Genomic DNA, 15,065 nt, shown 5'->3' with positions numbered 1-15,065 from the left:
CCATGCACCGCTCGCGCCGCCGCGCCCAGCTCACCAACGGGGCCGCCGTGAGCCCCCCCCGCCGTCCCTGCGCCCCTGCGCCCCCCGTGGCCTCTGCGGGGTGCGCGTGCTGACGAGCTGTCCCCCCCCCCCCCTCCGCTCCTCCCACCCCCTCGCAGCGCCCGGCCCTCGCGCGCTCGTACGCGACCGCCAAGCCTGGTGCGTTGCCTCGCAGCGTCTTTTCGCGCCGTGCGCACCCGCTGACCCGCCCCTGCGCCGCCTCGCCCGCTCTCGCCGCCGTCCCTCGCCCCGTCGTCGCTCGCTCTCGCGCTCGCAGTGGCTTCGGAGGTCGCTTCGATCCTCGAGAGCCGCATCTCGGGCTCGAACGCTGGTGCCGATGTCCAGGAGACTGGCCGCGTCCTCACCATTGGTGACGGTATCGCCCGGTGCGCCCTCCCCTCGCCGCCTCGACACGCCGCGCCCGCGCTGACCCGCCCGCCTTCCCCCTGCCCGCGCCCCTTCTCTCCAGTGTCTACGGCCTCCGCAACGTCCAGGGTCCGCCTCGCTTCTCCTGCGTGCATTCCGAGACCCTGCTGACCATGCCCACGCACCCACAGCCGAGGAGATGGTCGAGTTCGCGTCCGGCGTCCGCGGCATGTGCTTGAACCTCGAGGCCGGTCCGTCGCCTCTCGTCGGCCCTTGCCTCGCCTTGCGCGCAGTCTACTCACGCCTGCACCTGCCCGCGCCTACCCACCCATGCAGACAACGTCGGTGTCACCATCTTCGGTTCCGACCGTGCCATGTGCGTCGCCCATGTCCACCCACCCACCACCCTCCTGCCCACACACCCCAACCGCGTCTCCTGCCGCTCCGCCACCCGCATCGCATCCAGTACTGACCGCATGTGCTCGTTGCCGACTGCAGCAAGGAGGGCGACACGGTCAAGCGCACCGGCAACATTGTCGACATCCCCGTCGGCCCCGACATGCTCGGCCGCGTCGTCGACGCGCTCGGCAACCCCATCGACGGCAAGGGCCCGATCAAGGCTGCCGAGCGCCGCCGTGCCCAGCTCAAGGCCCCGGGTGTCCTCCCGCGTGCCTCGGTCCGCGAGCCCATGCTTACGGGCATCAAGCCCGTCGACGCCATGGTCCCCATCGGCCGTGGCCAGCGTGAGCTCATCATCGGTGACCGTCAGACCGGCAAGACGGCCGTCGCCATCGACACGATCCTCAACCAGAAGCGCTGGAACGACGGCACCGACGACAAGAAGAAGCTCTACTGCATCTACGTCGCCGTCGGCCAGAAGCGCTCGACCGTCGCGCAGCTCGTGCAGACGCTCGAGGAGAACGACGCGCTCAAGTACTCGGTCATCGTCGCCGCCACCGCCTCGGAGGCTGCCCCGCTCCAGTACCTCGCGCCCTTCGCCGGTACCGCCATCGGCGAGTGGTTCCGTGACAACGGCAAGCACGCCCTCATCATCTACGACGACCTTTCCAAGCAGGCCGTCGCCTACCGTCAGATGTCGCTCCTCCTCCGTCGCCCGCCCGGTCGCGAGGCCTACCCCGGCGACGTCTTCTACCTCCACTCGCGTCTCCTCGAGCGCTCGGCCAAGCTCTCGGAGAAGCACGGCGGCGGCTCGCTCACTGCCCTCCCCGTCATCGAGACCCAGGGTGGTGACGTCTCGGCCTACATCCCGACCAACGTCATTTCCATCACGTTCGTCTCGATCCGTCGCTGTCTGTCGTGTTCGCGGTGGCAGTGGGCTGATTCTCGCCTCTCCCGTGCAGTGACGGCCAGATCTTCCTCGAGGCTGAGCTCTTCTTCAAGGGTGTCCGCCCGGCCATCAACGTCGGTCTCTCGGTCTCGCGTGTCGGCTCGTCGGCCCAGACCAAGGTGCGCACCCCCGCTCCTGCTCTTTGCTCCCATCTCCGCTGACCGCCTCTCTCGCTTGGATGTGCACAGGTCATGAAGGCCGTCGCTGGTTCGCTCAAGCTCTACCTTGCCCAGTACCGTGACGTTGCCGCGTTCGCCCAGTTCGGTTCGGACCTCGACGCCTCGACCCGCTTCCTCCTCAACCGTGGCTCGCGTCTCACCGAGCTCCTCAAGCAGGGCCAGTAGTGCGTCTCGCTGCCCCCCCTCTCGCGCCTGTCGCGGGCGCGCGCTAACCTGGCTGTCTTGGCGTCGCGCAGCAACCCCCTCCCCATCTCGATCCAGGTCCCGACCATCTACGCCGGTGTCAACGGTCTCCTCGACAAGGTCCCGGTCGACCAGATCGGCGCGTGGGAGAAGTCCTGTACGCCCCGCCCCCTTTCGCCCCCCTCTGCGCCCTAACCCGCTAACGAGCCTCATGTTTCGCGTTTCCGCACGCGTACAGTCCAGGAGCACCTCCGCTCGCAGCAGCAGAGCCTCCTCGCCGAGGTTGACAAGGGTGTCATGACCCCCGAGCTCGAGGCGAGCCTCAAGAAGGTCGTCCAGGAGTGCGTCCACCCTCTCCCTCTCCTTCCCTCGTGTTCACCAATACTGACTCGTCACGCTCTGCAGGCACGTCTCGTCGTTCGTCCAGTAAGCGAAGCGACCGTGGAAACTCGCCCACGCGTTTCCAAATCTCCTCCGATGAAGTAGAGTCTCGTGTTTTGTGCTCCTCCTCCTCCTCGTCCTCCTCGCGCTCTCTCGCCGTCAAATGAAAATGATCATGGCTGGTTTTCCTACGGCCCTTCTCTTTGATTCTCCTTCTCCATCGAGACGCTGGTCGGGTCGCAAGCGCGATTCTTGGTCGTGGATGGATTGAGCACTGCGGCTTTGGGTCTAGAAAGAGGGCTACTGCACAGATGGTGACGACAGGGCACGACGGCGGGACAGGGCACAACACGAAGGCTACGGAGGCACGGACGACAGAGAGGACAAGAGGGACCTAGAGGGGATGATGAGGGCGAGCACAAGAGTCGCGAAATTAGGACATGGCTGCGGGACGGTCGAAAGGGGTCAGTGAGCATGCTAAAGTCAGTGGAAGTCGAGCGGCACAACGCACGAGGGCCATTCCCGTTCAGGCCCGCCCACTGCCAGAACCCTCCGTCCGTCTCGCCAAAGAGCGGCTCGAAATCGTTCAGCACGCTCCCGAGCGCGTCGTCCATGCCGGGAACGAGGATCGGCTGCGCTGCGCCTCCGCCGCCGCTGCCTGCCGGCGCCGCTGCTGCTCCCGCCGCGCCGCCCGCCGTGCCGCCCGTCGCACCGCTCGGCGAGTAGGTCGCAGTGCCCGGCCCGCCATATGTGGAGAGGGTGCTCGCGCCCGCCCAGCTCGCCTGGCCGTTCGAGCCCGTCGCACCGGGAGCAAACCCCTGTCTCGTCGCCGCGGTGTCGGGCGCGAACGACTGGTTGAACGCGCCTGTGGGCTGGAGCGGCCGCGGGACCGAGGTCGGCGAGGGGCTCATGACGGTCGCAGCGTGCGACGGTCCGCCGGGACTGCCACCTTCGAGGCTCGAGCGCTGCGCGCCGCCGATCAGCGGGCTCGGGAGGCGGCCCTTGACGCCCGTGTCGAGGAGGGTGCGGACGACGTTGGCCTGCGCGCGCGACGGGTGCTGCGTGTTGGTCGCGACGGCGTCGAGGAAGGCGGCGCCGAGCTCGAGGAGTCGCGGGAGCTTTTGGGTGTACTGCCACGCCGGTTGCGGGATGGGCGAGCGCAGGAGCGTGAGGTTGGTCGTGAGGAGGCCCTCGTTGACGAGCTTGGAGAGGAAGACGAGCGGGAAGATGTAGGCGACGCAGTTGATGGCGTCCATGCCCCAGCGGCTCTGCTCGACCATCTGGTCGTCGAGGATGAGCTTGCGCCACCCGTCCGAGCGCTCGGCCTCTTCCCACTGCACGACGCGCCACGACCCGGGCTGGCGCGACTCTTCGCTAAGCGAGAAGACTAGGAACTCGGCCGCCTTGACGCAGCGCGAGAGTCCCTCAAACTCCCACTCGTTCAGGCCGCGCGGACCCTCCGTGCGCAACCGCTTTGCGCGGTCACCGCCGCTGCTCGAGGGGCGGCCCTCGTTACCCGAGCCGTCCGACGACGATGTGTACAAGCGAGTCGACTTGTACGAGACGTAGCATGTCGCGTTGAACTGCAGCGTGATAAACTCGCGAAAGGGCGAGATGACGGTCATGGCGAGCGGGTCGACGGCGAGCTGTCGCTGCAGGACGGGGACCCACGTCTCGTCGAAGGACTTCATGCCTTGGTTGTAGCGCTCGAGGTCGGGTTTCGGGATCCGCCGCGTGCGCTCGTAGCTGTAGCTCCGCAGGATTGGGCGGGCGACCTCGAACATTTCGACAGAGGCGGCGAGACTGCGCGGCTGATGTCAGCGTGGACCTACAACCTCATTCGAGCACCGACGCACCGAACGTCAAAGGGCTGCAGCTGAAGCGACGAGAAGAGACGAGTCGTCGTGAGCGCTTGAGCGCCCTCCATGTTGCACCTTCGACCGCTCTGCACGTTGCTGCGGGTCCGGAAAGTCAGATGATGAGCACAGGGCGTGGATGGTGATCAAGCGCACCCGTGCACATCGTTCGACAGAAGCCAGTAGTACAGGCTGTCGCGAGGTCGGCGTCAGCGGGAAGTCGGAAGACTGTTGGAGACAGCACCACATACCGCAAGTCGCGCAAGAGCTCTTGCGGAATCGGCTGCCCGCTCGCGCTCGCCGAGTACGCCCTCGCAAACTTGCTGATCGTGTCCTTGAGGTCGAGGCGCTCTGCCGTGCGCGCGAGGATGCCCTGCAGCATCCAGCTCGCGAGGCCGTTCACCTTGCTCAGGCGCATCGCTTCGGTGTCGTCGACGCCTTCGGCGCGCCGCGCGCCGAATTGCACGGGCTTGTAGATGTTGAGGAGGTCGATCGCGCGGAGAAAGTCGGTCGTGAGCTCATGCGGCTGCGGGTTGAGCAGTTGCGGCGCGATGATGTTGTTCAGAAAGGTGACGAGGGTGAGATGTAGCTGCGAAGGATACGGGGTGGAGTAGGCCGTCGAAAGGAGGAGGATCGTGTGGAAGAGGAGGGGCGATTTTTGTCGCACGGTCATGGCGTTGCGATCGTCGTCGAGCGAGAGCATCATGATCCAGGGATGAAGCGATGCAAAGAAGCTGGTAACGGGGCGGTCTCAACAGGGGTCCAGCGAGAAGTTCCCAGGCTAGGGACGACTCACAAATCGAAAAGCTGTTGGCATTCGGCCGGTGTCAGGACGCCTCTTCGCAGCACGTCTGGTGCACCGTAGTCGTTCAACTCCATGATCGACTGCCTAGGCAGCGGCTTGGGCCCCTGCACCGAGTCGATCGTCGCGTTGATCTCGTGTATCGGGTTCGCCGCCGCCGCCGCCGCCTTACCGGCGCTTGCATCGTCTTCTGGGTCGTTGCCGTCGTCAGATGAGTGTACAGAAGGCGACCGAGGGTGGTGCGAGTGGGTATCGGAAGAATGGATGGCGGGAGATGGGACGGAATGATTTATGTGCAGGGCCGATTCGATCGACTGCAGGCGCGTCGCGATTTCGTACAGCCTGCACGAAGTCGATCAGCCCATGTTCCGTGGGGCAGGAGGAGAAAAGCGCACTTGGCGGTCATCTGCGTCGAGGGCTCGCCGCCTCCGCTTGCGCTTGCCGAGGCGTCAGGCGGTCGCGGGATCGTCTTCGTGCCGGGTGGGAATTTGCACTCGAGCTTGTACAGCTCGCAGCGACGGCAAGGGACTGTAGAAATGGAGTATCAGCTAGTTCTCCGGGCTTCTCTTCGGCCGGGGGAGGGCGAAGTACCGTAAGGCGGGCCTTCGCACCTGCGGGTGAGAGCGTCAACCGTGTATTCACAGCCTCGAAAGCAGACAGGCAGTACGCACTTCTGCTTGACCGACTTGCATGCCGCGCACGCCGCCTTACTCCGCGTCTTCTTCTCCTTTGCGGGCTTGTCCCCCTCGGCGCCTGCGCCTCCCGCGCCATCTGGTGCTGCGCGCTTGACGCCCTTCTTCGGTCCAGCGCCTCCAGCGCCGGTATGCGTTGCCGTCCCGCTCGCAGCGTTGCCGTGCGAGCTTGCGCCGGCGAGAGGTGGCGGTGGGGCAGCGGCCGATCCCGAGCCCGTCCCCGGCCTGCTCGCGGGCTGCGACGTGGGCGGCTGGTAGTGGCCCACGTGCGCGGGATACATGCTCTGGTGGGCCTGGAGCTGGTGCTGGGACGGGATGGACCCCTGCATGGCGAGCTGCGGTGGGGGGACGGGCGCGGAGACCTGCTGCGGGTGCACGAGAGGCTGCAGGGCGAGCTGCTGGAGACCGTCCTGCGGCAGAGGCGGCTGCTGCATCTGCAGTTGCGGTGGAGCTCCCTTGCCGCGGCGATCGCAGCAGCGAGTCGGCGTTCGCTCGGAGAGGTGGAGGGCCGTCGCCGTGATCAGAGTGACAGCCGGCAAACACAGCAGACACGAGCGCAGATGAGCCCCAGTGAGCTGCAAGGTGCGGGCGAGCACAGAGCAGCGACTCTTGTGCACGTTGAGCCCGTCGCACGCGCACAGCACAAGCGCGAGCGGGGCGGGGGAGCGTGCGTGCAAGCGTGCACCTGCGCGCGGTCGAGGCCCTGCACGCGATCGCACCGCCAAGAGCCGCCGCAGTTTAAAGCCGGCTTCAAGCGCTCATCCAGCGGGCACCAGGGAACCGCGCCGGCAGAGGCACGCACAAGAGTGAGTGCGAGCAGGAGGGCGCGAGCATGCGCGAGCGAAGCAAGGTTGCGACGACGACGATAAGGTCCGGCATTGTCAGACTCCCGACTAGATGTGCGTCCGAGCACAAAGGCCTGCACATCAAGCACTTTCTTCTGGAAGTCGGACAGACCACAACCTAGCGGGGGAGGCGGCCGGAGAGAGCGACCTTGGATTCGAGACTGGAAGAGCCAGCTGCGACGACGAGCCTTCCGCTTCCTTTGGTTGGAATCGACCCGTGCTTCATTCTGCTGTAGTGCGTCTCGCCAGTTCAACATAGTTGAGAACGCAGAGCATGACCGAAAAGTACTCGGGAGAATGCCGCTTGCCCTCTTCTTCGAGGTTTTCAACGCATGCCTGGTGTTCCTGCCGCCTACGCGAGCTGGCTGATGTTGGCCTCGGCGTGTCTGCTTGGGCTCGAACAGCGGAAAAACGGACGGCTCGACGCGATCCTGCAAGAAGCGGAAAAGGAAACGCTGGATTGCGCAATGCGAGCGGCGGCAAACCCCTCTCCGATTCTGCCGAATTTACACAGTAAGAAAAGGACACGGTAGAATGCTCCGCGTTCTAGGCATGTGCTGGCGGTGGACATGCAAAAAGCGGTCGACGCATGTTGCGGCACGCTCTCATGCAGTCAGACAAGGAGTGTCCAGCATGCCTGAACACTTGACCTGTCTCACTGTGCAAATGAGAAGAGAACGAGTTGCACTGTGAGTGCGAACGCTACAAGTCTATTCAGCCGCTCCAATGCCCAGCTCCACCACCCCTCCATCGGCATCGAAACTCTCCCACTTCTCACCGCTAACGAGCCAGCCCGCGAACGGCCCGCGCGCGGCAACGTTCGCGACTGCTGTCGATGTTGCGAGCGTCGAGCTCGGTAGTTCGCCCTCCGACGTGTCGATGCTGGGTGATGCCGGCAGGACGGTCGGCTTAGGGGCTGCTAAGCGCACAAGGCGCTTCAAGACGGAGTAACGTTCGCCGGGTGAGAGGATCGACAGTTGCTGCCGAAGCAAATTCACTGTCTCGCCGGAGGCGGACAAAGGTGAACAAGGGTGCTTGGCGGCAAAGTAGGTGAGCGGCTCGGAAGGCAAAGTTGCCAGAGGCGCTGTTGACGATCTCGGTACGGTAAAGGACGTGGTAGAGCCCTCGGAGTAGCTTGGCGGGTGAGAAAGGCGCCGTTGTATGTCGAGGTGCATCTGGTAGAGACTGAGTTTACTGAGGCGCGAACTGCAGACCACGAAGGGAGCTGAGTCTGTTGCCCGGGCACGCGGTCATCCAGGCGCTATGGAGTGCGCAGAGCGTACCGGACTTTCGGACCGAGCGGCTCGCCCGCCTTCCGCTTGGCTGATCCGCCTTGCCGAATCCCATTCGTAATCACCTCGACGGTAAGACCAGCGATGTAGCTGATTGCTGCAGCGCGTAAGAAGCGTCAAAAAAGCATGGCAAATGTGCAGCAAGGTGAGGCAACGCACATTCTGCGCAGCCAACCACCTCGCTCACGGCAACGCCTTGTTTCGCCGCAACAACCTCCCTCGCTCCCTCAAACTGGCGGTCCGTAAAGGCCACATCGGGTCCGTCGAAGTCGTCTTCGCTCAAGCCGATGCTCCGCGCCCAAGTCTCCAGCCGCCCTCCGATCGCCCTCCGACACTCGTCGCGGATCTTGTCCCTCTCCGCCTCGGCAAACTCGCCGCCAATGACGACGCACTCGAGCGGGACGCGGCGCATGCCAAGCTGACTCAATAGCGCGCCTTGCGGGCCGAGGAGAGACCACAGCGCGAGCTTGTCGCTGCACGAGTGCGAGATGGTCGGGGGCGAGTCGGCGCGGCCGGGCTTGGTGCGCAGGATCGAGAACGAGGTGTAGGAGGCGCGACCACGGTGCACTGCCGCAAGCGGCGTGGTCGAGATAGTCCCTCCGCCCACCGGTGGAGGAGACAGGCCCGGCGAGGGGTCTCGGGCGGTGTGCATGCCGAGCGAAGCTGCTTCAGCGAGCGAGCGGTGGACCTGACCGGGCGTCGCCGTCGCCGTGACTTCTGTAGATGCAGGCGACGCGGCAACAGGCGAGCCTGGTGCAGCCTCTTCGCCTGCCGGGATGTTCAGCGAAAGAAAGTAAGTCGAAGCATCGCCGCCTGCATTGACACGCACAGTCAGCGCGACTCGCAATACGGCTCCGAGTACTGGACGTACAGGGTAGCGTGCTGATGTACATGCCGACCTTGAAGCCGCTCTTGAGCTGCCACTCACGCACGTCGACTCGCTCGACGAAGAGAACGTCGCCGTCCGCATCCCCTCCTTCCGCTCCAATTGCCCGCTCGATCTGTGTGTAGAGCCAGCGCTTGAACCCTCGTCGTGCTACCACTTCAGCATGCGAGTCGTGGAGGACATCGCCGTGCACCGGTAGACGGCTGAGCGGAAGCGCCTTGAGCCCCGTCCTGTTCGCGTCGCAGAGTCAGAGCGCGTTGACGGGCACTTCTGCCGATGTGAGCGTACCCTAGCGACACGCACTGCGCATCGCAGCCGTGCGGACCTGCACGCCAGACGCAGACGGCGGCGAGGACGGTCCACTCTGGCTGGCGATTCGAGCGCGGGCGGGGCTTGCCGTTGGCCGTGAGCGAGCTGTACGTGCTCAGTGCGGCCGTGGCTACTGCATCGTGCACCTCTGCGGCACTGCACATGCGGGTGTTGCCGCTCAGCCTCCGCCTCTCCGATGATGTCGACGCGTTCGGCCCGAATCTTCGGCCCTTTCTCTGCTTCCTTCCTGGCACTTGCACGAGCCTGCTGAGCAGTCATGAGTACGCTGTGGGCCCAGGTCCGCTCGCACGAGCAGCTGCGATTCGTTTCCCTGGCCGTCCTTGCCGACTGGCTCGTCGTCGTCGCTCTCGGCTACGCTGCTTCCTGGGTATCGGGCCAGTACCCATACGAGCGCGACCCCGAGCGTTACCTACTCGACACCCAGTACCAGTGGCACCACGTCGCACAAGAGCGTGTCCCCGCCCACCTCAACGGACTCCTCGACCAGCTCACCTGGTACCTCCCCGGCGCCATCGTCATTCTCGTCGGTGCATTCGTCAAGCGCAGCCTGCACGACATCCACCATGGCCTCCTCGTCCTCCAGTCGAGCCGCGCCATCATGCGCCTTGTAGTCGAATCGCTGAAGAACCGGGTAGGTGCAGCCCCACTTTGCCCTCAGTCTCGCTCCTCTTGCTGACCGACGATTTGCCCGCAGGTCGGCCGGCTCCGTCCCGACTTTTTCGCGCGGTGCCAGTGGGACGCGGTCGCTCACGCGTGCACCGGCCCGCTCGCCTTGGTCAAGGATGGCCGCCGTTCGTTCCCCTCGGGCCACTCTTCCACGGCGTGGCAGGGCCTCTTCTTCCTCAGTCTGTACCTAGCGGGCAAGAACGGTGCGCTGGCGCTAATCATGATACTGCTCGAGCCCTGTTGTTGACGCGTGGTTCGTTGCAGGCGCCTTTGCCTTCGCGGCTCCCTTCCCTCGATCCGGCATCCTCCAGTCGCGCCTCTTGCGCTCCGTCCTCGTCGTCGCACCCATGTTCCTCGCCGGCTGGATCGCCGTCACGCGCATCGAGGACCACTACCACCACCCGACCGACGTTCTCGCCGGCTCGACGATCGGCCTCGTGTGCGCCCTCGCGGCGTACCTCACCTACTACCCTTCACCTTTCGTCTTCACTGCTCGGCCCGGCGCCGAGGGCGAAGAGGAGCTTGCGGTCATGGACAAGCCCAGGCTCGTGTATGGCGCCAAGGAGGGCTTGGATGGGACCGACGCTTGGGGTCTCGCGGAGGAGGGCGGGCGCGTCAGGCTCGTCGAGGATGCGGCCGAGGAGGAGCGCAGGAACGGCGCGGTGGTCTAACTAGACGCGGGTCTGCTTGTAGAAGGAGTAGTTCTATTGGACTCGACGTATGGAATCGCTATCCACGACTCGCTACGTTTTGAGCAGTGAGCTGGACGGCACGACGAGATCGTTTGCACAGCAAAACATGGAAAGTACGGAGCCAGCGTCGAGACTACAGGTTCCACCACTCGCCCGTCCACGTCGCTTCGCCGCCGCCCTCGACGATGCGCTCGAACCGCACCTCGCGCTTGGCCTCCCACGCCTCGCGGTACCGCACCGTCTTGACGCTCGTCTCGGCCGTGAGCCAGCGGAGCAGATCGGCGAGGCGGGACTGGCCGGCGGCGATCTGCGCCGGGTCGGCGAGTTCGGCGGGATCGAGCGCGGCGGCGGACTTGTCGACGGCGGCTCCTTCGCTCGGTGACGAGGTCGACGGAGTCCCGCGCCTGCTCTTGACAGGGGCATTTGCAGGCTGGAGCAAGCGGAAGCCCGCCATCTCGAGCGTTTCGAGCGAAGGGAAGTGCGCGAGGAAGGGCGGGTCTCGAGGTGATTGCGCGACTCCTGCATCCAGCTGATTCCGGTGCACTGCTCGTCGAGGAGTATGTGTACGACGTGCGGCATGCAGAGTTCAATCGTGTCCCACGCCTCGATGCTGAGCAGTGCGAGGAAGTCTAGCCGGACCAGCGACGGCTTGTCCTGCAGGACCTCGAGGAGGTCGGGTACAGCCTGCTCGTAGTAGCGTGCACGCGGCTTCGGGTTGCGCGTAGCGCACAGTGACTCCATCTGCAGCTTGAGATGCCGTACGACAAAAGGAGCTTCAGGGTGAAGATAGTGAGGGACAGGGTAGCCGTGCGTGATTTCGGTATCGCGGAAATATCCCTTTGTGGTGAAGAGATGGAGCACAGGAACAAGATGCCAGGGGGTGTGGCTATAAAGGCCCTGTTCGATGAGGAAGAGTTCCTCAAGAGGCGGGAGGCCGCGGGCGAACAAGGCCTCCGTGGTCGAGAAGAACCCATCCATGACGAGGATCCGCAGGGACGGTACAGCTGTAGCAAGGCTGAAGGTGTCATCTTCGGTACAAATGGGGGCCCCCTTGTCCTGCAGAAAGTGCAGGGTATGGAGATGCGGGAGCTGCGCGAGAGCATCCGTGAAGGCCTTCGGGATGGCCTCGCTGTAAATGAAGCGGGTGTGTGGAGGTTCTGAAATATGGCCAGGTCAAGCCGAAGTTCGGGCGGGCCCTCCCGCTCCCAACCATGCTTCAAGGCGAACGGGTCTATGCCCTTGGCCGGCGCGAGCAGCAAGTCTTTCACGCCCTTGACGTCCTGCTGCACCTTGCACGAAACGTGCAGCACATACGAGGTCCTCCAGACAGACTTCAATCCGGCGTAGATGCGGCAATTGAGCAGGATGTACGCCAGCGGTGCGAGGACTCCAGGCGGCCGTTCCGGGCCAAGCTTCCAGAAGCGGCTGAAGCGCCCGTACCGCGGAGAGGTTTCCATGCGACGCATGATCTGCTCGTCGTGCACTTCTTTGAACACATGAAGGAAAACACATCGCAGCAGTTCGTCGGGAAGAGCCAGCAGACTCTGCGATGGACGGGCGAGCGGTTCTGCAGGGCACGGTCGTCAAATCCCAAGATGCGGGGCAGAGCGTACAAACCAGGCGCACCCGCCTGCGCTGCGGCAGCTCCTTTGTCTGGAGGGGAGGCCGTTTCGCCTTTTGGAAGCGTTTCCATCGCGGGACCTAGCGGAGAGCGTTGAGACTGTGCGAGTAGCGTGTAGACTGTAGCGTAGAATGCAGCGGAGTCGCGCACTCAAGCCCTTGTCTCAGCCAGCGCAGTGGTGGGAGGGAGAGCGACGTAGACCAGGGAAGCGGGGAGTAGCAATGCGCGCTGCGCCCAGTGAGGGGCTTGCGCGGTGCGGAAGCCCAGCAAGAGCTGTAGCACGCTCCCTCGACGCCTCACTGGCTCCCAGTCTGCGCTTGCCGAGACGCCTCGCGCTCCGCTTGCTCCTCTTGCTCCAGCAACGACGGCCTGTTCGCCATGGCCTCACTCGACGTGAGTGTGACGGGCCACGCGTGCCCGCAGGACCGTACTGATCCCGACCTCGCAGGACTTCGACCGCCAAGTCAAGACGCTCGTCGCCAAGGGCAAGCTGTCGTCGTCGCTCCTCGAGGGCGTCGTCGACGCCGCCATGCGCAACATGGCGGTGCGTACAATTCAAGCACAGGCCAAGCACGTGTGATTGACCGACCTCGGACCCTGCAGAGCGACGCGCATCTCGTCTCGACGCTCTACCGCTGCCACAAAAAGGCGTCGGCCGCCAACAAGCTCACGTCGCTCTACCTCTTCGATGGGATCGCGCGCGAAGCTCGCTCACGACAGAAGAAGCTCGACCGCGAGGGCAAGGGCAAGGGCAGAGAGCCTGCGCCCGCACCTGTCGCCGGCTCGACCACCCCGACCGGTTCTCCCCCACCTGATTCCGCCACGCCTGCCACGCCCGCCGAGTCCGGCGGGACCTATGCTACCTTTCTCAAGAAGCTCGAGGCGCTGCTGAGTAAAGTAGTGCTTGAGAACTGGGAGAACGGCCTGCCAGAGCACAAGGTGCGTTCGACTTTCCCCACGGTCATCTTGCTGCGACGCTGACGAGCCTATCTATCGTGCAGGAGAAGGTCCGCAAGGTGTTGGACATCTGGACGAAGGCTGGCACGTTCAGCTCGTCCGCGCTGGTGCGGATCACGCAGAAGCTGCTCGCGACAAACACCGCATCTCCTGCACCTCGCCAGGCTTCGCCTGAACGCCCGTCTCTAAGTCCACGTGAGTTCTTTCTCCAAGCCTTCTCGCCTGCGCTCCACACAGATGCTGCGTCTCCACCAAGCCGCCACGCATGCGACTGGCGTTCTTCGGTGCAATCTCGAGCGCTGCACTTCGTGCTTGCGCGTCGATGGCGGGGCGAACGGCGCAGGCCATGTTGCGTAGCGACTTTGCAGCCCTGTGCGAACCCGCAATGCACGCGTACCGTTCTACTTCCCAGCACGCATCCCTTTGCGAGATGAGACATCGTACTGAAGCTCGCTTCTCCTGCACGACCCTACCCTCCCGCTTCCCTCGGACTACGCTATCTGAAACAGCCCCCGGCTCGCCACCACGAGACTCGACGCCCGGCACTTCGGCCAGCGCGGGAGGACCGACAAGCATCCCGGCCAACGTCCTCGCGCTCCTACAGGCCTCTAGTGCGGCCCCGCCCAGTCAGGCGGCGCTTGAGCAGAAGCGGCAGGAGGACATGGAGAGTGAGGTGGAGCGCGTCCTGCGCGAGGCGCAGATGGGGAGTTACAAGTGTGTTGCCTCTCGCAAGTTTCCGCTTTGTGCTATACTCAACGTCGATTACACCTAGCAGTGCACTGACTCCCGCCGCCCCCAAGCCGTCCACCGCTTCGTCCGCTTTGACGCCGAAGTTGAACGCTCGCCCCGCCTACCCGCCTCCCTCGACCTCTACCGCGTCTCAGCCGCCACCTCCCGGCGCACCCGGCCTCTCGCTCGATCCTTCCCAGCTCGCGATCCTGCAGCAAGTCGCAGGCGGTCTCGGCGGCAGCACCCCTATCCCGGCTCATCCACCTCAGCAGCACGCATCGACGAGTCTGCCGTACCAGCAGCCGCCGCAGCAGCAGGCGCAAGCGCAGCAGTACGACCAGCCGTCGCATGGTCACGGCCGTGGAGGCGACGGCTGGTCCTCAGGCCCGCAACACGGCGTGTACGGGTCTTACGGCGGACAGGGCGGACCGCTGTCTCGTCCTCCTGCTCAGCCGTATCAGCAGCACCAGCCGTCGGGCTACGACGGCCTCCGCGGGCAGACGCGCTCATTCGACGAGTCGCGCCAGCAGGAGCAACAGGGGCAGGGCGGGTACGGCGGTAGCGGCGGGTTTGGCGGAATGCAGCAGCAGACGCAGGACAGGCGGGACGAGCCGCCTGCGAAGCGGCCATACCAGCCTCCGCCCTCCATGGCGTCGGCGCAGTCGGGCTCGCCGCCTTACGCCCAGCAGCAGGGCTCGCCGCCGCATCAGCAGCAGCACCCTCAGCAGCCGCAACAGCAAGGCGGCCGTGCGCCGTCGTTCTCCATCCCGCCCTCCGCTCCCGAGCAGTCTCCTGCCGCACCCTCGGCTTCAACCGCGCCTCCCGTCCCTCCGCCCCCTTTCGACCCGACCGCTTTCGACGCGACGTCGCCCGCGTCCTGGGCCTCGTTCGTCGCCGTCCTGCGCGCTTCGCACCCGTACTTCATCGCGCTCGGCAGGCCGCCGACGATGGAGGAGGTGTTCCAGCTGTGCGCGCCGAGCGCGATGATGGCCCTCGGGGCTGGCGGCGGGATGGACATGGGCGCGATGGGCGCGATGGGCGCAATGGGCGGCGGCGGGGTGGGGCAGGCGCAGCAAGGGCCGGACAACGGCGATGCAGCGGGACAGGATGGCACAGTAGGCGGAGGGGAGAGCTACCAGGGCGGATTTGGTGGGTACTGAGGGTCGCGGTAGCCTTTGCTCGCATGCTCAGAATACCACGC

At 65.0% G+C, this 15,065-nt stretch overlaps 6 protein-coding genes across 6 annotated transcripts; 3 read left to right on the top strand and 3 right to left on the bottom strand.

The window, feature by feature from the left end:
* ATP1 (F1F0 ATP synthase subunit alpha) lies at positions 1–2,545 on the top strand (the record flags this gene model as incomplete). Its single annotated transcript, XM_076649684.1, has 12 exons — positions 1–47; positions 159–198; positions 317–425; positions 509–534; positions 597–656; positions 742–781; positions 904–1,695; positions 1,767–1,872; positions 1,942–2,096; positions 2,169–2,272; positions 2,354–2,456; positions 2,521–2,545. Coding segments are annotated over 12 exons (1,607 nt in total), but the record flags the coding sequence as incomplete, so codon positions are not given.
* A 384-nt stretch (positions 2,546–2,929) lies between these two features.
* On the bottom strand, positions 2,930–6,280 carry JCM10292_006418 (Zn(II)2Cys6 transcription factor domain-containing protein; the record flags this gene model as incomplete). The annotated part of the gene is made up of 9 exons (XM_076649683.1): positions 2,930–2,940; positions 3,008–4,299; positions 4,353–4,451; positions 4,509–4,544; positions 4,604–5,086; positions 5,149–5,496; positions 5,550–5,682; positions 5,746–5,765; positions 5,826–6,280. The coding sequence occupies 9 exons, from the start codon at positions 6,278–6,280 to the stop codon at positions 2,930–2,932; spliced, it is 2,877 nt and encodes a 958-aa protein (XP_076504862.1).
* A 1,121-nt stretch (positions 6,281–7,401) lies between these two features.
* Positions 7,402–9,342, bottom strand: TAD1 (tRNA-specific adenosine deaminase; the record flags this gene model as incomplete). The annotated part of the gene is made up of 5 exons (XM_076649682.1): positions 7,402–7,897; positions 7,975–8,080; positions 8,143–8,796; positions 8,855–9,099; positions 9,158–9,342. 5 exons carry the CDS (start codon positions 9,340–9,342, stop codon positions 7,402–7,404), a joined length of 1,686 nt encoding a protein of 561 aa, XP_076504861.1.
* Positions 9,343–9,455: 113 nt separating this feature from the next.
* Positions 9,456–10,536, top strand: JCM10292_006416 (phosphatase PAP2 family protein; the record flags this gene model as incomplete). Its single annotated transcript, XM_076649681.1, has 3 exons — positions 9,456–9,830; positions 9,894–10,068; positions 10,130–10,536. 3 exons carry the CDS (start codon positions 9,456–9,458, stop codon positions 10,534–10,536), a joined length of 957 nt encoding a protein of 318 aa, XP_076504860.1.
* A 154-nt stretch (positions 10,537–10,690) lies between these two features.
* Positions 10,691–11,011, bottom strand: JCM10292_006415 (uncharacterized protein; the record flags this gene model as incomplete). The annotated part of the gene is made up of 1 exon (XM_076649680.1): positions 10,691–11,011. The coding sequence occupies one exon, from the start codon at positions 11,009–11,011 to the stop codon at positions 10,691–10,693; it is 321 nt and encodes a 106-aa protein (XP_076504859.1).
* Positions 11,012–12,556: 1,545 nt separating this feature from the next.
* On the top strand, positions 12,557–15,024 carry NRD1 (Nrd1 complex RNA-binding subunit; the record flags this gene model as incomplete). The annotated part of the gene is made up of 6 exons (XM_076649679.1): positions 12,557–12,571; positions 12,627–12,722; positions 12,782–13,117; positions 13,180–13,330; positions 13,645–13,849; positions 13,911–15,024. The coding sequence occupies 6 exons, from the start codon at positions 12,557–12,559 to the stop codon at positions 15,022–15,024; spliced, it is 1,917 nt and encodes a 638-aa protein (XP_076504858.1).
* Between the last annotated feature and the right edge of the window lie 41 nt (positions 15,025–15,065).

The sequence above is a fragment of the Rhodotorula paludigena genome (assembly GCF_050403205.1).
Source record: "Rhodotorula paludigena JCM10292 DNA, Rt_paludigena_JCM10292v1_ctg26, whole genome shotgun sequence".
Lineage (NCBI taxonomy): Eukaryota > Fungi > Basidiomycota > Microbotryomycetes > Sporidiobolales > Sporidiobolaceae > Rhodotorula > Rhodotorula paludigena.
Note: the sequence above shows the minus strand (reverse complement) of the source record. Positions and strands in the feature narration are given on the sequence as shown.